Genomic DNA, 22441 nt, shown 5'->3' with positions numbered 1-22441 from the left:
AGCTTCCTCATTCTTGCTTGTGCTTTTTAGGTTAAAAACTCCAGTTAGAATGAATGTTTGAAAGCAGTGCTTCTGAAACTTCAGTGTGCGTATGCATCACCGGGGGCTTGTGCTGAATTATAGATTCTAACTCATCAGGTCAGGAATGGGGCCTGTGCTTCCTTCTGCGGGGGACGTGTTCGTGGACCTTGCCTGAAGCAGCAAGGCTCTAGCGTCTGGCGCTCCTGCCTCCAGGTCCCTCTCCCTGACTTCATTTCTCTGCGTTTTGTGCCGCTGCTTCAGGCAGTCAGCCTAGTTCTGCTGCCTTTGCTTGGCAACACCGCCCCCCTCCAGTGTCTGCAGCCTTCACCCTCTGGCTCTTGGAACAACGCGCGCGTACATTTCCATCAGCCTGGCTCCCGCAGCGCGCAGTTGGCGACAGACAATCTGAAGCCCTGTCACAATAACATCACTCAGTGAAAAGAAGAGGAAAGCCACTGAGATGAGAGTGAAATCGATGAGGGAGTCCGGGTTTGGGTAGACCGAATAGAAACAGTAGGAGAAAAAGAGAGAGGAAAAAGAATGAACATGTAGTTGGAAGAAAACGTATTTTAAATGAGCTGTTCTGCTGCAGAAATTTCCAGTTAAGACCATTTGCTGGAGTAGTTTCAAATGTTTTTTCCCAGTGATCCTGTAATTTCTCTAACAGCCAAACGCTTGCTTTGTTTATTCACCTACTGAAGATCTTTTCTGGCCCTTAAATAAGAAGACTTTAAAATAAAATAAAAATATGTGGTGTCAACTCTATCTGACATTGGAAACACTGGGGTGGTTTAGAAAATTCCACATACGTAGGCTGCAGCTCAGCCAATTAAATCAGAATCTCTGGGGTGTGTCCAAGTCTTCAGTACTTTTTATGTGTTTTTTTTGTGTGTGTTTTTTTAATTCTTCCCAGATGATTCCCAAACCGACCTTTACCTTCTAGCAGGTGACTTGAACTCATTTTAAATAAAACTTTAAGAGCTGTCCCTTACTTATTTGGGTGACTTTTCATCTAAACCTTTACCATATTGAAAACTCTGCACAATATTTTGGAAACACCATCTCCTTTAACCTAGTACCTTCAGTTGAGCTGCTGATTATTCAAGGAGCTTTCAGAAGCCCTGGCAACTTTTCATTTTCTCAGTCCCGTGGCTCCCCCTGCTGGCTTTTCTCAGGTAAAGCTCCCTACTCTGCAGAACCTCGCTCCACGTTCTGCTGCTCTGAACCACAACCCTGAGTCAGCGTTTTAAAGCAGCCTTTCTAATCCCACATCCAACCTCCATGCCATTCGCCATTGCCAAAAATGAACAATTCGAACACTCCAACTCTTATCTAGTGACACTTTAGCTTAGACCTTAGGGAATGATGGAAGAGAGGAAATGTGTGTGTGTGTCTGTGTGTGTGTGTGTACATACACACATGTATTTTGCTTATCTTGCTACTAGAAAATATTCTGATATCCACCATTGATTGTGCTGGTTCTCTGAAAAATAATGAATATTGATACTTACTTTGGATATAAAATGGAGAAGGAAAGCTTTCATCCATAACTTCTCTACCCTCGTTCCTCTAATCATACCCTTTCCTTATCAACTCACTTCTCACTATCTACCCTAGGTAGACCAGATAAAAACAAAGCTAGATATAAATGCATGTCCTCATCTTATCGCCCAGACGATTTCTTGTAGTATTTCATAGAATTTTACTACATATCACCCTATGTCTATGGAGGCAGAATTTGATCCTTATTATATCTGGATGCAAAACGTGGTGCAGTGCGACCCTTAGCTCCAATTAAACCTCAGAAGCCTGTCTATTCCATTTTATGTAGCTCTTGTCAGAATGGTCTTCTTTGTTGTATACTATGTCTTACCCCATTTCCCTTGTTTTCCATCTGACTCAGCACAGCGTCAGTCAGTCTATTCTAAGGGATGTTCTAAGCCACATCTTTGTCACTGAAGGTAAACATTTTTAATCCACCTCAAGCAACATGGCTCCACCATCCTCTGACCTTTCTGGCTGTGTCCCATAGCAGACTGCCTTGTTTATTTGTGTCCCTTTCACAGACAGCCCCTGGTTCTGGCACAGCAATCCAGATGGCCTCGACTCGTCTGATATGATCCAACAATGAAATCTATATTAGTTGTTTATTGCTGCATAACAGTATTACCACAAACTCAGCAGCAGTGCACACTTATCAGCTCACAATTGCTGTGGGTCAGGAATCCAGGCCTGGCTTAGCTGGATGATCTGCTTTAGGGTCTCCCAGGGCTGCAATCAAGGTGTCAGCTGGGCCTGCAAGTTGTCTGAGATTCAGCTGGGGAAGGATGCACTTCTGAGCTCACGTGGTTGTTGGCAACATCCGTTTCCATGCAGGCTGTTGGACCGAGCACCTCAGGTTCTTGCTGGCGATTGGCAGAGGCCACCTTCAGCTCCTTGCCCTGTGGTCCTCCCAATGTGACTGCTTGCTTCCTCATAGCCAGCAAGGGAGAACCTCCTAGCGACATGGCAGTTAGCATCTTACACAATATGATCACAGACGTGACATCTTGTCCCTTTTGTCATATTTTGTTGGCTAGAAGCAAATCCCTGGTCCCACCCACTCTCAAAGGGAAGAGTATGAACACCAGGAGACGGGGATTATCGGGCCACGTTAAAGTCAGCCCACCCCGGTCTTCTGTAATTTCCACTGGGTGGTCTCATAGAATTTATATTCAGCTAAAAGCCATGAATTTTTTTTTTTTATACCAACTGTTTCCTGCCACGTCTTCCCATCTTGAACAATTAATTAATAGAACCTACGTCCTAGATTTTATGTTTATTAGTATTAAATTCCCCAGTGTTAAGTTCAGCCAGCTGTTCCTAGCTGATTAAATATTTTTAATCCTGACTCAACGATTAGAATATTATACATCCTTTCTATTTTGTGTCATCAGAGAACGTAAGACATTTTTCTGTCTTCCTTTAAGTTGCTGAAAAGGTTAATACCTGGTGTGTGTGTGTGTGTGTGTGTGTGTGTGTGTGTGTGTGTGTGTGTTGGACTGGAGGGAGAGAGAATGAAAAAAGCCTTGCTTCTAATATGCAAAACCTCATTCTAGAGTCTGGTCAGTTGGCTGTGAATGATTTAACCCCATCTGAGCCACATTTCTCTGTCTGATCCTCCCAGGAGCACACAGTACAGATCCTAAGAGTGTAGTCTTTCTATTCAAACCAACCTGATTTTGAATTCCAGTTTCCACCCACTTGATAATTATTTTTCTAGATAAAGAGCACACAAGCAGGATAAGAGTTAGGAAGTCCTGCTTTCTCTCTGGCTCCTCTTTGAACTTCATACCATCTGTCCCAGAGTGGAGTGTGTAATAACCAAGCCGAGCTCTGCTGAGCCTCTTAACAAGTTTCATTGAGGACTTCTCACTGAGGAGCCAGAAAAAATCTTCCAGAACCTAAAGTAGTACAGCTACGAAGCAGTCATTATTTTAGAGAGGTTGTATGTGTGCACTTTCAGAGTTTCAGTTTAAAAATCCTAATAGTTATTCGGTTCACCGTTTCCTCAGATTCCTGGCTAAGTCAGTTTGAAATCATCAAGGGTACCTGTAGGGTTCCCATCTCACAAAACGGAAAATTCTAAAGTGGGAACCCAGCATGTTCCATGTCACCTCATTAGTACATACTTGGGTGAGCCCCTCTATCTGCACTGCATAGGCCAGGATGCCTCTGTGCCAGAGTCTCTGTTGGATACTCTCTGACGCCTTGACCCAGAAAGAACTATCAGCAGTTCTTGTTCTGCTTAAACCACAGTCGTTCTCAGGGAAAGCCCAGGGACCCGTTTTTAGCAGCCCCTGGGCCTGTGCAAAAGCAAAGACTATCAAATTAAGAATTAGTGTTACTATTCATAATATAGAGTGATAAGTAAATATCTCAGCCAAACCCTCGTTCTTGAACTTAGAGCTCTACAAATTTAGAATTTGTTTTTCTCTCCTTCTTTATAAAGTAGATGTTTCTTCAGAGAGGCCCTCTTTTTCTTAGTGTCTTCCTCTGCCTGTCACAGAGCCTGTCATAGAGGGTGAGATTTAAGTCATACCAGTCAGCACATAGGTAAGTCTGGAGGAATAAGTTTAAGGTCCTTAAATCATAGTTCATCAAGCTCAAGCAATGTGAACCTCTGCTGATAAAGTGAGATTGTTCCTTGTTTTTCTTTAGCAGATGCTGAAAGTCCAGGAAATCATAGAGCCACCCTTCTGGGAACTGTATATATGTGAATATAGGGAAGTAAGACCATTTTGTAGCTGTATTTTGGCATTTGCTTTCTACTACCACATATATGCTGAAGAATTCCAAATGTTTTCCCGGGTCTTATATCCCTCTCCCAAGATCCATATCTGTATTTCCAGCTGCCCTTTATACATCCCCTGTCTTGACCTGCAGGCATTTCTAACAATTAAAAGACCCAGAACTATACACATTGCCCTCAGCCCCCAAACTTGCTTTATTGCCTGCATTCCCGATTTCAGCTAATAACTTCTTGTTCCCTATAGAATGGCTCTAAACAGTAAGAAATGCACTTTGCATCATGATTCACAATGCACACAAGAGAGAGAAACAGAGATACAACTTGAACAAAAGTTTCATTTAAATCAATATATGTCTTTATCATGCATGTTATCCTTTGATAGTTTCTGTTTATTTCTTGTTTTGAAAAATGCTGTCAACACTCTGAATGAAATTTACCATCTCCCAATGGGTCATGAGACCTGTAGTTTGAGAAAATCTAAAACAGATAAAATACAGTTGCCTTGGATTCGGTATCTGGCCTTTGGCCTCCCATTCCATAACCTCGTCTGCAATCTAGTCATACCAGACTTCACACTTCCTGCTGTTGCCCAGACACACCTTTCATTCATTAGCCAGCATTTACTGAGTGTATATTTGATGCCTGGCAGGTGGTAGGCACTAGGGATCCAAAGATAAACATAACGGTCTCCACTCTGAGGTCCACGGTCCAGTGGGGAGACACGAGTAATCTAACAAATGAGGCAGTGAGTGGGTCCAATAATAGACATCTACAGAAAGCCCTCAGAGATCACAAAGACCACTGCATGTAACATGGACCAGAGAGTCCAGAAAGTCGTTCAGGAGAAGGTGACCCATGAGCGGAAGATAGAATCAAAGATCGGAGTTACGCTGGCCAATCCTGGGCAGGACATTTCAGAAGAGGAAAGAATGGTGGGAAGGCTTGGGGGCACATGTAGAGGGAGAATTTGGAGAACTGAAAGCATTTTGACATAAGCTTTTCCTTATAGCCAGAACACTTTGCTGAAACTCCCACTCTTTCTTTACTTGGCCAGCCAAGACCCAGTGTTCTTAAATATCCTCTCCTACAGAGCTTTCCTCCCTGCCCCCAGCATACCCAGCTTTGGGCTCTTACCTCCCTCTCCCCACACTTCCGAGAGAACACCTGTGTTGAAGGCAGCTCATCACTGCCTGTTCGACCGCCTCGCTTGAGTGGGAGCCCCAGGTTCATCCCTGTCTTCTGTGATGAACACAGTAAAGGTTAGCCCAGTGAAGAGATGAACCAGTAAAGGAACCGGGAGATGTTGAAGCCATGACACAGGTTTAAGGTGAAGCTGCTTAAATGAACATGCAGAAGACATTTAGCGTATCAAAACATGTCGTCTTAAGATTTCAAAGGGCCTCAGATGCTTAGTTACAGATGTGGTAACCACAGTTTAAATGTTGGTGGCACACCGGATGCATTTTTTTTTTTTTTTTTTTTTTTTTTTTTTTTTTTGCGCTCTTTTATTTGCAAAAGATTCTTTTTGGCTTTTAGAGAACACCACCTTTTCCTTCCAACATAAAAGTATCTTGATAGTGGAATTTCTTAGTTGATTAATATAAATGAAATTCTGACATCCGAGAAAACACACACACACTTCCTCTAGCACAGAAGTAACCCATCATCACTAACCATGAATTTCATCTGCACTGCCTTTCCCAAAAAGGCTTTTACAAAAAGCAAATCTGACTTTCAATTTTTCTTTTCCTTTGCCCACTTTCTGCCCACTTTGTTTTTATTGTGCCATTGCCCCAGAGTTGTAAGCAGGAGAAGAATTTGAGGTCTGGAATCTCATGAGTCAATGCTATAATAACAACAAAAAAAGAGTCTTCTATATTTGCAGGTAATTTTTGTGAGATGGCCATTATATTTGATCATCGCTTTGAAACAGAACACTGGATTTGGATGAAGCTAGTACCTATGAAAAGGTTTTGCGAACACAAACATTGTAGAAGCAGATGCAGTGAGGGTAACAGTCATACCTTCCTTTACTAGGCATGAGCGGACAAGCTTTCAGGTGCTGGCTGGACTTTTCATTCTTTGTAAAACATTCAGAAGGTCTGTTTCATACGTGATGGATCAGTTGTGATCGAGTTGTGATTTCTGAGCTGAAAGTTTCTCCTTTTTAGTTGTTAAAGTCAAATGTCGTTGAATCCCTTTGTCCTTCATTCAGAATCCAGTGTGAACTCAAAGTGGGGGGGTCCCCCAATGAGCTGGGGGTGCTGCCCACACTCTGATTATCTCCCTCTCTTGAATGCATGTCGGAATTCGTGAAAAGAAGAGAAAATGCCTTTTGCGGAGACACGGTTATCACACTGTTTCTGGTGCAGTGTCTTGGTCTCTTCCCCTATCTTCCAGCCCTTCCGGCCCTGTCGCCTGTCTCCTCCTCATCCCACCCAGCCCACCAACAGTGTGACCTTATTTGTGTAGATCTGCCTGTTACTGTTAGTATTATTAGTACTTATAAGATTAACTAGTTACAATTTAAAAGAATTGTATTATCAGATCCCTGAACCCAGATTCAGTGTTTCAGTGAGGGACATAGTACACGTGTTTAAACTCGACTCACCAGAGTCGGAAACAAAGTGAAGCCCTCGCTATGTGTGCCACCCTTTGACTTGACAGCCCCGTCCCCTCACCCCAGTAAGTAAACGCATACATCCTCAGAGCTCTGTATTTCCTTTTTGCCTAGTAGCACCTGCTAATCCTCAGAGATAAAGTGAATACACTCCATTGCCTCCCAGGATACCTGCCGTTTCTCTTGTTTTGCCAGCTTCTGGCTCTGTCTCTTGTGCTTTCTAACTTGTTTGGCTCTTCGTGTTGGTCCATGATAATTCGAGTTAGAACATGTGGCACTGACTCCCATGACCAGGGGTCACTGTGGAAGTAGGGGGGCTAGATTCTCCCACATGGCCAGCACCAACCTCACCTGACCCATTTTCTCTCGGTGCTTTGAATAATATCTAATACATACACAGTGGTTACTGCATGCCAGGCAGTGTTCTCGCCACCGATGAGGTGAGTACTGTTACCATGTCCAGTTTCCAAATGAGGGAATTGAAGCTCAGTGAGGTTATGTTTTACTCAAGGTCACATGACCGGTATGTAAGTAGGGGAGCAAGGAGTCTGTCTCCAGGGTCTGGGCTCTTAACCCTTCACCTCTCCTGTTCTCAATCAGCAATTGACCATGACCACTGACTATCACAGCAATGGATGGTGGACCTGGAAATTCAAGGGGAGTATGCTCAGCTATATGGAAGCTGGAATTACCCTTTAATTCCTTTAACCAGATCAGACATGGCGATGGAAAAGCACATAGGGAGAGAAGGTGGAGGTGTGGGCAGAGAAAGAAAAAGACTAGGGAGAGCAGTGTTTTGGTAAGAGGAAAACTGTAAGTCACATAATTAAAGATATTAACTACTGATCAGTAGGGTCAGTGGAGGATATGTGCCCCCCGAGCTTCCTGTCCTGTTTCTTTGAAACATTCTGATGTTCAGACAGAGGATGGTGGGGGGATGACAGCATTCTTAGAACTGTTCAATGATGAGACATCAGATACTGGAGTGAAGGACAAAAGCTCATGAAATAATCATGAGAGACACGGACATACTCTGTTCAGTTCCAGGAAGATGACAGCTTATCGTCTGAGTCCTAAACCTACTTATTAAGTTTGGAGTTGATAAAATGCAGCCGATTTAACTTGTCTTACTGCATTCAGCTGCATTTGTTAAAACACAGACATTCATCTTGGGTGGCTCTTTAGCTGGGTTTGTTTTTACTGAAATAAAATTCCTGGCACACGATAATGGAAAAAAAAAAAAATCCAGAGTTTCATCATATGCAGTGTACTGTTTTCTACACTGGAGAATTTTGAGTGCTTTGGAAATAATAAGTCTGTTTCCACAATTTCCTGTTCTCCTCTAGGTTCTTGGAACGCCAAATGAAGACACTTGGCCTGGAGTCCATTCTTTACCACATTTTAAGCCAGGTATGTTTCATTAATTACAAATGACTAAGTGCTTCCTATACACAAAGGGTGAAGATATAAATGTTCCTCCTCAAGCTAATATATTGCCTTGAAAAAGTCTGGTTACTTTTGCCATTGTGTATTCTACCGATTAATGGAGTCGTCTTTTGATTTTCACATTTTGTCTGTAATGATCAAATTAATGACATCCCTCATGAGAGATTTTCATCATATGTAACTTATTTGATTTCACTGGCTAATCTTGACATAAATATTCATTTCATCATCAGTTAAACTAGCAGCCATGTCTATAAAAATTAAATTTAAATCAGGCTACTAAACTCTGTGTAACTTCTTGTAATAATATTAGGAAAAGTACTAAATTGTAAAAATGAAGACATCACATTTTGATTTCTTTTTAAAAAACTAGAAATATGTGATCAATTAATTTGTATTTAGACATGAAATGTTCTGAATGTCCTACTGTACAGCACTCAGTCTTTATTATGTAAAATATTTAAACTCCTAAACTGGAAAATCTTGAGAAAATGCAGAATTTTAAAAATAAACTGTCACATGTTTTTCACCAGTAGGTGGCAGTCAAGAAACTTTCAGTTTTAATAATTACACTTAACAGAAGAAGAATCTCAAACATGGTCTATTTAACTTTTATAGGAGGGATGAAAGGTTTGGAATTGGAAATTTAATAAAAATCAGTGGAATGAATTATTGTAAAGTGATTCTCTTGTTGGTTGTGTTTTTTTTTTTTTCTTTTCTCCTTTACAAAACATGCATTATAAAATGCAGACCCACCATAAAATTACTGAAAGGGATTTTTATGGAAGATCTAATAGTTCATTATTTTATGAGGGAAAAGAGCTATGAATAATTTCTGTTATAGGAGCCAAGTATATTCTTTTTCTTCTCTCCCCTTCTTTTGGGGGACCATCAGGAATAAATTATCAATCCCAAAGAATGACTGAGTTGGGAAACTATTTTTGTTCTTAATATTTTTTTTTTCTGAAAGTGTAGAGTGTGCTGAGAATTCTTTTATCTTCTTCAGTGCCCCAAGGACTATTTGTACTTTTACTGAAAATTTTAAATAACTCTGTGTTCTAAAAGACTATAGAAACTTAACAATTTAAGAAAGATTTCTTTTCTTTCTTTTTTTTTTTTAACAAAGTAGGAACCATCCTCTTAACTGCTCCAGTTTTTCCTAATGGAGTCGAAGTGAGAACACAGTTCTTAATAAATGTTCCAAATGTGGGCTCTTAAAGAAGATTAACGTCCCCCATGTTAGTATCTAAACTGTTAAGTCTTGGGAAATAAAACAGAGGAGGATATGAAAAGATTTTAAATAAATAAAGTTAGATGCAGAAAGGAACAATTATGGCAGTCATTTGGCCTGCCAAGTTTCTGCACTGTAAAACATGGAGTAATTTGTTTATTTTGGTATAAATGGAAATTATCTTCATCAACAGTATACAAAAGCATTTATTAAATGTGTTCTGGAAATTCATATGATGTAGTGCAAAATAAGTCAACAAATTGGGGATTTCCTGAGATCAGGAACTGTGCATAGTACATGATTTTGGTGTTCAAGAAATGTTTGTTGCCCTGAATTATATTGAATGTTTAAAATCAATTATTACTTATGTGACTCTTCTCATAGACACATATATGTTGCAGTTATTAATATTATGTACAAGTGCCACTACAGACACGTAATACATAGAAGGTAATGGTGGTCCAGAAGAATAACGTGTTTGGATGGTATAAGGTGTGGTACTGACAAGAAAGAAAGATATTCTGGGCAAAGCTTGGCTTGTGGATAAGAGTAGATGTGATAAATGCTTCCTGAGTTGGCTTGGGACTGAGGCAAAGGAAGCAAATCTATGAGTCTTTTCATGTAGCATGTAACCAGACCATAGGGGTCCTCGTCTCTGACCCCTGGACCTCATACTCTAAGGAAAGTAGGTACCCATTCCCAGAGGAGAAACATATCTGTGCTAGGAGCCACTGTTTCACCCCTACTGGTCACCTCCTTGTTTTACCCCCAAAGAGTGCCTTGGAAAATCTGAGGGAAAACAAAAAAGTCTGAGCTATGAGTGCATACTTTGTTTTGTTTAATAGGCTTCATTTTTTAGAGTAGTTTTAGGTTCATAGCAAAATTGAGTGGAAGTTATAGACTTTCCCATGTACCCCTACTCCCACACAGCATTCCCCCCACATCATCGTCCCCCACCAGACGGGTGCGTTGGTTACATTGAAGGGCCTTCGTTGACATGTCAACATCACCCAAAGTCCATAGTTTACATTAGGATTCATTCTTGTTGGTGTGCGTCCTATGGGTTTAGATAAATGTATAATAACATGTACCTACCATTATAGTATCGTACGGAGTAGTTTGCCCTGAAAATCCTCAGTCTTCTGCCTATTTGTTCCTCCCTCCCCTCTTGCCCTTGGAAACTACTGACCTTTTTATTGTCTCCATAGATTTGCCTTTTCTAGAATGTCATACATGAGAGAGAGAGCCATCAAAATATTTGAGGGAAGAACTTTCCAGACATAGAGAACAGCAAGTGCAAAGGCCGCGAAGTGGGAAGGATGGGGGTAGAAAATGAGGTCAGAGGCAGCAGGGACTGAGGCAGGTCACGTAGGGTCTTGAGGGCTACAGGGAGTCTTTCATCATTTACTCTGAATGATGTGGAAAGCGCTGGAAGGTTTTGAACAAGGCAGTACATGATCTGGGTGATATCTTATTTAGTAGGATCATCATGGCTCTTGTGCTGAGAATGGGGGGCCAGGGCAATTGTTAAAATAGTGAAAAAATAATTATGTAACACTGTGTTCTATTCTTTAGTACTTAGCCTGTATCTATCCTCTTCTGCTCTTACATTTATGCTAACACAAAATTCCTTAACGTCAGCTTATTCCCATAGCAACCAGGCAGCTGGGCCAGACACAGTTCCATAAATTAAATAAATATGTAATGTGCACACATGTGTATGTGTGCATGTACATGTCTGTGTACTACATATAATGAATCTAATCTACTGCTTTTCAACTATCATTTACTTCTATTTAAATTTCTCTTTTAAAAAAATGGGATGTGGGTCTGTTTATTCTTTGAACCTGATTGCCTCCCCATTTCTTTTCCCTCGCCCTCAGGATTCTGGTCTCAAAAGCATCCATCTCTCCTTCCCCTTCCTCCCTTCTCTCCCTCCCTCTCTTTCACCCTCCTCGCTACCCCCTCTTTCACCTCCTCTCTCTCTCTCTCCTACTCTCACACTGAAGTGTCTCCTTTTATCACTGTCTTCAGGATGCTTCCTGTGGGCCAGCCTCAGAGGAGAGAGATTACACTGTGCCATCCTTAGCACTTCAGTAATTCTGTCACCTTTGATTAGACTCATTACGGACCAACCCCCATTCTCTAACAAAAAGTTTAAGAGTCCACAGCAAAAGAAAGACATTTTTCCTTTCACTTGTGTCACAGTTACTCATCAATGGGATGCATTTACATAATAATGCTTCAGTTTCTTTCTGGGATAGCTTCTTTACCGAGAAAAGCAACATGGCTCATCTACCTCGGGGGAAGTGATGCTTGAAATTCTTCGTTATAAGACCGACGTAGCATTATTTTTTTTTCAAAACGCATCTTGCGTACCTATTTGAGAGACTTTGTAGAATTGTGGTAACCCTAAGTCAGGACCGAATGTAGGTAGACACCTATGGTTCTCCCAACTGGTAGAATCAGCATGAGAGACTGAGAACTCAGAGAAGACTCTGGGATTTCCTGCTGTCATGGAAAACCCTGGGGTCGCTTGAGCTGGGGGTATGAGTGGTGTTGTGGTTGTGCCACAACTAAGCAAACTGAACATTAGAGCTGGAAGACCCTCCAGCCCTCCAGGGGGACATCTAGTCCTGCTCTTTTCTTTGTAAGGTTAGGAGCCTGAGGTCAGCGACATTAAAGAACTTTCCTGAAGTTAGTGTCAGAGGTGGAAGTAGATCCAGTTCTCCCTGGATTTCAGTTCAATGTTGTTTTGTCCAGTTTACATCATGGAAGATCATGCTACTGGACCTGTATCATGATTTCTCACTGTCCTTCTTCTAGTGAATGTTTTATGGATAATTAGTCTGTAAAGAACATATCAGAAAAGTAGAGAGAATCTGATCTCTGTATTTGGCGAAATACATCAAACCACAAATATCACTTAGTGTAAAATAGTTTGGCCCCAAAATAACATGTAGACTCCATGTCTGATACTTTTAATCATCTCTTAAATGCTTCCAACAAAAGGGGCATTCAACAGCTATTTAATGACAAATTATTATTCAGGAGTTTGAAAAAGAAAGGCACTGTAAAATTCAGGGAGAAAAAATGCTGCTAGAGCGGAAGTGATTAAAAGTAATGAAATTTAGACTAAAATAATTCTATTTTCCCAAATCAAGCAAAAGAACAGAGCATTTCTAAAGTGATTATATCATGCCTAAGAGAAAGTTATCTAATACAAGAGGCTATTTGATTAAAGCAAGTTGGAAGAAGAAGAATTTCTTACCATGAATGAAGTAAGATAAAAACAAGAATTTGCCATTGCAGGCACATTGTAGAATGGTAGTATTTTAAACATTCTGTGCCTAAAACTAAGCCCACAGACACAGTGACTTCGAAGGCAACATTTAAATATGAGCTTAGTTGTACTAACCCTCTGTGATGAGCTGAAAAACTTCTCCTCCAGTCCTGCCTATTTCCAGGCCTGACTGGGGCCCCAAAACTAAATAGATCTAGACTTTGTAATTCCAGAGGGAAGATGTAAATTATACCATGCTGATAGCGCCTTACATTTTATGTTGTATTTTATTATTTACAAAGCACTTTAATATATTATCTCAATTGGTATTTAGAGTAACTTTGAGTTATGATAATGTTATTGTCCTAATACCATTATCCCATTTTACAGACAAGGGAACTAGGAAACTGAGGCTTAGAGAGATTGTGTGGCTTGGCAAGGCCACATATCCAGTATGTAGCAGAGCCAAAACTCAAACCCAGGTCTTTCAGACCCCGGGCCTGGAATCCCCACTAATGTCTGTGTATCCTTTTTTTTTTTGGCGGGGGGGCGGGGGGACTTTTTTTTGTTTGTTTTGTTTCAGGTATATAAAACAATGTAATAGACATTTATCATTTATATCCCTCACACAGTGATAACCCCCCTCTCCCCATCTACTACCCCCCTGACATCGCACACAGCCATTACATTTCCATTGTCTCTATTCCTAATGCTGAATTCCACTTCTTGTAACTATATATATATATATATATATATATATATGTGTGTGTGTGTGTGTGTGTGTGTGTGTGTATGTGTGTGTATAAAATTGTAGTTAACATTCATTATTGTTCTGCTTCAGCTTCATGTGTACAGTGCAGTGATCAGGCATCTACATCATCCCTGAGGTGGTCTCCGTAGTGGGACAAGTGTCCATTGGATACCCTATAAAATCTTTATAACATTATTGATTACATTCCCCAAATTGACTTTCGTATCCCCATGGCAATCTTGTGTATTATGCAACCATAAAGAAGAATGAAATCTTACCAGTTGCAACAATATGGATGGACCTAGAGAACATTATGCTAAGTGAAATAAGTCAGACAAAGACAAATACCATATGATCTCACTTATATGTGGAATCTAAAGAAAAGAATAAATGAATGAACTAATCAGAAACAGTCTGTGTATTTCTTGAAGCAAGAGCTTCCCCAGCTGTAGACAAAGAAGTATGAGGGAGAATTGTCAGACTCTTCTCAGCCCTGCCTTGTGGCATCTTGGCAAAGATCTGTATCTTCTTGTAGGTACCAGAACCCACCCTCCACATACTAAGTATGGGCATTAAGCCCTTTAAACCTGTGCTTCTAATCAATTGTCAACTACGAAGTGCCCTCTGTGGATGTTTCGTTTCAGAGAACTGCCCAGTTTCATGGTTTGTCGACCTGAGGAAGTTTGAACCCTTCCCCTTTATTCACCGTCTGGGCTTTCCCCTGGTCTTTAAGGTGATGGAAAAGCTGGGGAAGCAGCAGAAATTGTTGGATGGGATAGTCAGTGCAGGAAGGATGTGAGGTGGGCATCTTCCTGCCATGATGTTGCCCTGCACAGACCACACCTGCGGTCAGGGGAAACCTGGGGCCATGCAGAGACACCTTCCATACTCTTCCGGAAGAATCATATCTGCTCCATCCAGCTCACTGAATTCCTATGGAAATTAAATGAGATTATCTGTTTTTATATTCTCTTCATTACTTTTTATTTACTTATACTTTAATTTTAAGAGGGTTTGAGCTAGCTACATAATTGCTATAAAAGTGCTTTTAAGCTGTTAAAGGCATGTACCTATAAAATAATATTTTGTACCATTTATACAGTGTCCTCTGCCTGGTACATCCTGTCCCACTTGTCCTTTATGCTTTCCCTCAAGAATCTTTTTTTAGGTCTTGTTTTCCTATGGATTGATAGCAACTGTAAGGATCATGGACTACATCTGATGGTACAAGGGTGTAACCATGTGATGGTTATACACATGGGCTTTAAAATGATTATGCAAATATGTGACTCATCTCAGATAGTATTGTTAAAAACGCTGTGGGTCTGTTTGACCCAAGGCTTAGGACATGTAACCACCCACCATCAACCACCCCCTTCTTCAACTTGGCCACCCCTCCTCCCGCCAATAAATGCCACTCTGGTCACACAGTGAAAAAGCCAGCTAATTAGTAAATGTAAGAAATAAGTGAACTTTATAGAGCAGAGGAAATATTCCTAATAAATGAAGAACTTAAAAAGACAGGAAGGGCAGTCTGTCTTTACTTTCATACTTGCTGGTGGTGGCCGTCATGCTGGGCGGTCACTGGTGGCTGCAGGCTGCAGGGAGAATGCTCACGTCGAGAGGCCACATTTCAGTCCACTCTCCCCATGTTTCAAGTCCTTGCTAGGTGCCAGGCAGTCATGCACAGAGCAGAGAAACCCCTTTCCTTATGGAGCTTATGTGCTAGAGGGGAGACAAGATAGTAGACAAATTACAGGTTAGCATGTGACCACAGAGAGAGGGCAGCACGTGATTCAGAGAGGCTGGTCCTAGGGGGCCAAGGTGAGGCATTAGGGTTTTATGTGACATGTGAGAGGAATCATGAGTGGGTTTTTGAAAAGGGAAGGAAATTGATGTTTTATTTTTTCAAAAGGACCCTAACTGGCTACAAAAAGTCACGGGCCTACGCAAGAGATAGAAAGAGGCTTCATCGCAAGTGTGAACTTCTCTTGATTGGTAGTTCCTGAGCTCTGGGTTGAGAAGGGTCTATAATGGCAAGTCCTGGCTTGAGGGAAATGAGTCTCACATTGGTTGGCAGTAACGTCATAGACATGGGATAGTTTTTTTCCCCATAGGTTCATAGCTGATCCAAGGATTTGATATGAAACAAGTCAATAGATGTGGCCAATGCTATAACATAAAAGTAAGAAATAGCCCCAAATCTTGATAATCATTCAAAAACGTGAAATACTGTAGTCCCTTCTTATCTGCAGTTTTGTTTTCTGCATACCAGTTACCAGTGGTCAACCGAGGTCTGAAAACATTAAAAGGATAATTCCAGAAATTGACAATTCATAAGTTTTAAATTTTTCAAGTTCTGAGTAGCATGATGAAATCTCGCGCCACCTTGCTCTGTCCCGCCCAGGACAGAGTCGTCCCTTTGTTCAGCGTCTCCACACTGAATACATCCCCTGCAGGTTAGTCACTCAGTATCATCTAGGTTATCAACTTGACTGTCCAGTAACACAGTGCTTATATTCAAGTAACTCTTACCTTACTTAATAATGACCCAAAGCACAAGGGTAGTGACATTGGAAATTCAGATATGCAAAAGAGAAGCTGGAAGGTACTTCCTTTAAGTGAAAAGGAAGGAATGTATACATAGGACAAAACATAGTGTTTGTACTATCTGTGGTTTCAGGCATCCTCCGGGGATCATATCCCTCATGGACAAGGGGGCACGACTGTAGCAATTCAGTTCCTCACCAATAGAAAGCCCCGTGGGTGGGATTATCTTTATGAATTGTAGAAACCCATTTCAGTGCAAAGCAGAGAATATCTGTACTGACTTTCTCTGTATCTTCTTGAGGAATTTTACATTTATTTTCACTAGAGGGCATCAATAACGGTGGAGACTAATAGTGTCTAGAAAATGTAGTAAGATTAAATTTTCAAGGGGAAATGAAGTTCCTCTCATTGCATCTTTAACAACAACAAAATAAAATCCTCTTGTAAGTAGACTGATTGCACTATTGTTGCTGTTGGAATTTTGTAAAACCAGTTTGGTAGTTAGGCAGACCTCATCACAAAGTTGACAGGGAATGCCAATCACTAAATGAAAATTTCTCTGTCTCTTCAATAATCCTACTACCCGTTTCCCAAGAGGACTGAAGTCCTTGTATACGCTTCAGTTTGTGTGATTTGGTTAAAATCATACCTAAGAAATCAGAGTTTCATCCTAAGGGTGGAGATCAGAATTAAATGAAGGCATGGATAGTTTTCAAGGTACTGAGAGAATTGTCATCTTAAAAATAGAACATTTAAGTTGTTATAGACCATTGTCATTACCGTAAACCAGCCATACATTTTTTATTGCTTTCTTTGTAACTGATGTTTTATATTTGTCCTGCTCACAATACACGCCAGCAAATGTGCAGCTAGAAATCTACGCATTGCAAAAAGTCTTCCATATCTCCTGACCCTGACCAACTTTAAAAATCAAGATTTTAGGAAGGGGGACGAAGGGATTGGAAGTTTAGATCTAGAACAAGAAAACTCTATTCCCATGTTCGGTCTGGGTTTTGACTTCCCGTACCTTGAGTACGAAACTGTCTCCAGGGAAGTTGTGGGCCTCCACAAGATCAAGGCTTTGCGCAATTGACCATCTTGAGAGGTGATTTCATACCTCTACGAGAGATTCATGACTGAGTGGTTGAATCAAGGGTAGGATAAAAGAAGGATTTTGTCTCTTCTGTCTCTGGGGCATGGGTAGCACAGAGAACAGCCTGGTGTTTGTAATCTGCGAATTCGTGTAAATTTTTTTGCATTTGAGAATTCTTAGAAACACAGAATAATACAAAAATTTTAAATGCTGATTGATTGGCGATGCTATATGCACTGTACAGTTTTTTTTCTGTTTGCCAAAGGCTTTCACATGTATTATCTCATGAGGTCTTCATAGCAGGGCAGGTAGACAGGAATCTGGATGGAGCTGAAGCTTGTTGAGGATAGCTCTGCCTCATGTTCAAGGTAACCCTGGACCAGAACCACACATAGCAGCCAGTTCTGCCTGATAGTACTCAAAACACACCTCTCCAGAGCCAGTGCCCTCACTGAGAAGGCGTGTTTATTGCTCACGCCTGTGTGGTCAGTCGGGTTTCTGAGTTCTGCAGGGCTTGCCTTCCAGGTACAGGTTGCATTCTGGTGTTTCCACACATCTCTCGTCCTCCTTGGAGCAGCCACTACAAAATAATGTTCTTCTTGTGAGAAGACACAGAAGTACAAGGGGCAGGCCCAACACCACAGGCACATTTCAAACCCCTGCTTGTGGCACTACCACTAACATCCCAACACACAAAGTATTAGTGGGGCAAAGAAGTACCCCACTCATGAAGGTGGGAAGAGTGGAAAAAGGAAATATTTGATTAATAATAATCTAATATTCCATACTAGCTCTTCTCACTCAGTAGGCTTGTCAGCTACTCCTGGCTAAAATAAGTGACTCAAATTAATTGATTTGTTTAAAATGATGTTGATTTAAAAAAACCTGTTAAGTCATTATCATAGAGCTTCTGCTGCAAGACAAATACTTGACTATGGAATAGTAACTCTTAGGCTAATATATAGGTGAAAGAAAATATCTAGGTTCCCATTATTTAAGATGCAAGTAATATTTTACTTTAAATATTCAACTTAGAACAATAGGGTGATAAACTACTGAAAATTAGCTCAGTTGTAAACTGTGATGAAACTTTCTTCACTTCTATGTGTCCTTGATTCAGCACTGTCAGAGAGTCTTTGCAGCTAACAGAGAATAACGTTTGCAGTGGAGAGTATTTTGAAAGGACGTAAGTATGTACGTACACAGACACTTATGCCTCTAGAGCCAGCTTTGTAAACCCAATTAATAACCTCTTGACTGGGAAAAAGGACAGTTGATATTCTCTCAGAATGCCAATCCTCACTCTTCACTAGTAAATTAGAATCACAGAATTACATGTAAGAACTTAGAAGAACATCAATGTGTCTGATTTCTATTCATTCCTTTGACTATTGCCTCAGGAGGGATAATTTGGGTAGCTTAGCATTTACCCTCCCAAAAGTAGTATTACTTTTAATAGACCATATGTGTTCCTCATATATGTGTAACATAACTGTACCAGATGCTCAGTTTCCAAGCATATTATTAACAACAGTTGTAATAATAACAGGTAGTAATAGCAGGTAACAGGTGACTGAAGGTTTATTATGTGTCAGGCACTTTATTAGCTCTTTAGATGCATTTTCTTATCGAACATTCACAGTTAACTCTATAATGTAAGTTCTGCTGTTATTTCTATCTCTGATATAGGGAACTGAGGCAACGAGAGAATTTTTTGGGAGGGTTGGTAGGTAATATGTCTAAGGCCATTAGAACTTGGAAGACGTTTGTTTGTTCAGCCTGGCTTGTGTACACGAAACAGATTTGTTCTTCTAGACTTAAAAGGGTAAGACACCTGCAGCATGTGGAAAGAAAAGTTGGGAATAGAGAGAGTATTGTTTGTGTGCATGTTTGTTTTTTTAATAGACTTTTTTTTTTCAGAGCAGTTTTAGGTTCACAGCAAAACCGAGCAGAAGGTACAGAGGTGTCCCATATGCCCCTTGTCCCCACACATGCACAGCCTTCCCCATTCACAGCATCTCCCAGCAGAGGGTACATTTGTTGCAATCAGTGGACCTACATTGACACATCATTACAACCGAGGGTCCATAGTTTACATTAGTGTTCACTCTTGGTGTTGTACATTCACCAGGTTTGGTCAAATTTGCAATGACATGTCCATCATTCTAGTATCACACAGAGTATTTCACTGCCCTAAAAATATCCTCTGTGCTCCACCTGTTCATCCCTCCCTCTCCCTTTAGCCCCTGGCAACCACTGATCTTTTTACTGTATCCACAGTCTTGCCTTTTCCAGAATGCCATATAGTTGAAAGTGAGTTTTTTTATTGCTGGTTAAAGGAGCTTCGATTTGTTTGTGCTGCTTGCGTAACAGTCGACTGGGAGAGGAGTCCTGGTTCAGCCCCTGCCACTAGCCTGCTTCACGGCCTCAGGCAACCCAACCTTTCTAACCTCAGTTTACTTATTTATAATATGAAGTGGTCCTGTCTAACTCACACTTCCCCTGGAAGGTTCTGAGTCTCCCCTCCTGATCTCTTTTCCCCTTTGCATGTTTGGATGGAGGGATGGGACACACAGAGAGTGAGACACAAAACCTTTTTTCTCCTTTCTTTTCTGGGAGCTGGAAAGTTTCATACTGATTTGTGAATAGTACACTTTAGACTTGGATAGATGCCTAACTGATGAAACTTTCTCTCTAGAGAAAAACATCTTGTGGAAAGAGAAGTGGTCCCTGATTTTTAGGTTGAGAAAGGTGGGGATAGTTTGAAGACCTCACCAGCAACAAACACACATTTGTATGTATGTTAGAAAACCAAATGCCATCAGAAGTTAGACTGTTTAATGTATATAGCAGAATGTTTGTTTCTAGAAGTTGCTCAAAGATTACTCATTTTAAAATGCACACCATTGGTAATTGAAGGATGATTTGCTGCAGCCAGGGCAGGTCAGGATGCTGCAGTCCCCTTCTTTCAGGACTGAAGATGGCTCTTCAGAATTTTGAGATAGTCGTCTGGGTAACAGGGACAGGGAAGTATAGCACTAATACGTCACATCAGATCCTCTCGCCGATAAAACTGGAACTGCGTCAAATGGCAATCATTATATATTTTGGTAGTATCAAGTGTTTTAAAGCTGTGAATTGCAATTGTGCAAACATACATATTATTTCCAAAATGCCTGTTTGGATCACTATGCTTTTTGCAGTTGAGATACCTAAAATCTTCATATTTTAGAACAAGCTTAGCCTTATCGATTTGACATAAATGTTCTTCCATTGTACGTGAATTCTGCTTTACTTCTGTTTTAAGGACTAGAGATGGTTTTGATCAGGCTTTTTTATATTTTGATCACAGTTTCAACTGAAATGTTTACTGCTAGCTTGGTTCTCCTAGTAACTATAAAAAGGTGAAGTCTTGTGAATACTTATAAATATAGTTTTCTTTTATTAGTGGTCCCTTAGAATTGGGTTCCATTATTTATTATAGGCTACTTATGACCTCATATGTTTTGTATCCACAATCCCTAGAACAGTGCCTGGCAAACAGCAGGCAGACAATAAATATTTGTAAAATGGATGAGAGAATAAATGAATACTTGTGCCTTCTATTCTGAAGGATTTAAGGATATTATCTGTTACATAAACAAATAACTAGGGTGATTGTTTAAAATGTCGCCAGAGTGGCTCATGACTGCATTAATTGTTCACCCTTATAAAGGACTGGAACTCCTTTCTTCCACTGAAGCAATCTTAAGAAAGCTTCAGGTTCCACACCTCTGCCAGATGACAGAACACAGCTTAAATCGTTACTACTTTCATACAAGCTCAGTAAGAAAAAGTAAATGCACTGGTTCAAACACAAAAGAATCCTAAAGAATTTAATTGTGGAAGTTGAAATTCAAGATGGTGGAGTAGATAAACACTGTGCTAGCCTCCTCCTGAGACCACATTAACATTACAACTAACTTGTGGAACAATCAACCTGGAGAATCATTAGAAGTCTAGCTATACAGAAGTTTTATCACTAAGAATATAAAGAGGAAGCCATGTTGAAACTGGTGGAGAGACCGAGATGTAGAATGGGCTAGCCTCATGCCTGCATGTGGCGGTTGAGAATCAGGAGGGATATGTCAGCCGTGGAGGTCTTCCCTGCCTTCCCCAAGGAGCGAAAGACCCTAGCCCCACACTGGGCTCCTCAGGCCATAATACCGGTGCTAGGAAAAGGAGTCCCCATGCCCTCCCCCCCACAACATCTGCTGTGAAAAACAGTACGGATTCCAACCGTCTGGGTTGGACAGAAAGCTGCAGTAAACCCAGACATCCTCTTAATGGGCTGGCACACAAACTTACTTGCAGGTACCCACCCTGGGCTCCAGTGGAGGGACAGTGACCCAGGTAGTGTTGGAGACATACAGGGAGAAACTGAACTGTGTGGCTGTGAGGTGAGGACTGGAAGGACAGAGAGTTACCATTTTACTTGTGTAGAGCCCTTCTCCTGTGCAGCTGGCAGGTGGGTGCCATCTTTCTTGTATTGAGCCCTCCTCCACACAGCCAAATCTAAATCTGGCTAGGTGAACTCCTCTCAGACCACTATGGTGACTCCCTGAAACCCCAACCCACACAACGTCAGAGGCACTTGCCCAGAGAACAGCCAACCCCACTTGCATGCATTGCACTCTTACTTGGACAACTCTCAGGGGTTTGTGGCCCTATGGTGGGTGCTCTGAGACTTTTGATGGATAGTTCCAAGATCAGCACTATCACCAAACCAGAATCTACATTAACCTACTAAATACCACTCTTCCCTCCCTAGTGACTCCTTGAGACCCCGCCTCACCCAACACACCTACTGCACGAGGCTCTATCAGTGACTGAGCCTTACAGGCATTGTCAGGCTGCAGTAGGCCTTGGGGTATCTGAGTCTTTTTCTATAGTTAAACCATGCCTGGTACTGGTGGCAGCCATACTCAGTTTGCAGTGTGGCTTCGCCTATGTGCATCCAGGTCCAGCACAGTTAGCAACCAACCACAGATCACTTTGTAGCTCCTACCAGGTAGTCCTTGGCTGGTAACTGGCAGTGAATGACCTTAGCCTGCAGTGGAGCCCTTGCAAGAGACCCCAGAACCAACATACCTGGAGGTCAGCTTCAGACCACAGC

The 22441-nt window shown here is 41.2% G+C and overlaps 1 protein-coding gene and 1 long non-coding RNA gene across 6 annotated transcripts in view; one reads left to right on the top strand and one right to left on the bottom strand.

Annotated features, from left to right (window-relative positions):
- Positions 1-22441, top strand: part of CDK14 (cyclin dependent kinase 14) — a 547463-nt gene that overhangs the window by 386982 nt on the left and 138040 nt on the right. For all 4 annotated transcript variants that reach the window (XM_019716536.3, XM_074340704.2, XM_074340703.2 and 1 more), the window contains one exon: positions 8279-8342. In XM_019716536.3, the coding sequence (XP_019572095.1) occupies positions 8279-8342 (64 nt within the window). The remainder of the gene's footprint in view (positions 1-8278; positions 8343-22441) is intronic.
- The window catches only part of LOC109437367 (uncharacterized), a 53810-nt gene continuing 41793 nt past the window's right edge, over positions 10425-22441 (bottom strand). Inside the window, exons 3-4 of one of the 2 annotated variants that reach the window (XR_002136241.3) lie at positions 15188-15368; positions 10425-14576 (exon numbers count right to left, since the gene is read on the bottom strand). This is a non-coding gene — a long non-coding RNA (uncharacterized LOC109437367). The remainder of the gene's footprint in view (positions 14577-15187; positions 15369-22441) is intronic. The other variant, XR_002136240.3, reaches the window with a different exon arrangement.

The sequence above is a fragment of the Rhinolophus sinicus genome, chromosome 4 (assembly GCF_057876585.1).
Source record: "Rhinolophus sinicus isolate RSI-liver-muscle chromosome 4, RSI-T2T, whole genome shotgun sequence".
NCBI lineage: Eukaryota > Metazoa > Chordata > Mammalia > Chiroptera > Rhinolophidae > Rhinolophus > Rhinolophus sinicus.
The sequence above is the reverse complement of the archived record's forward strand: the minus strand, read 5'-3'. Positions and strand labels throughout refer to the sequence as shown.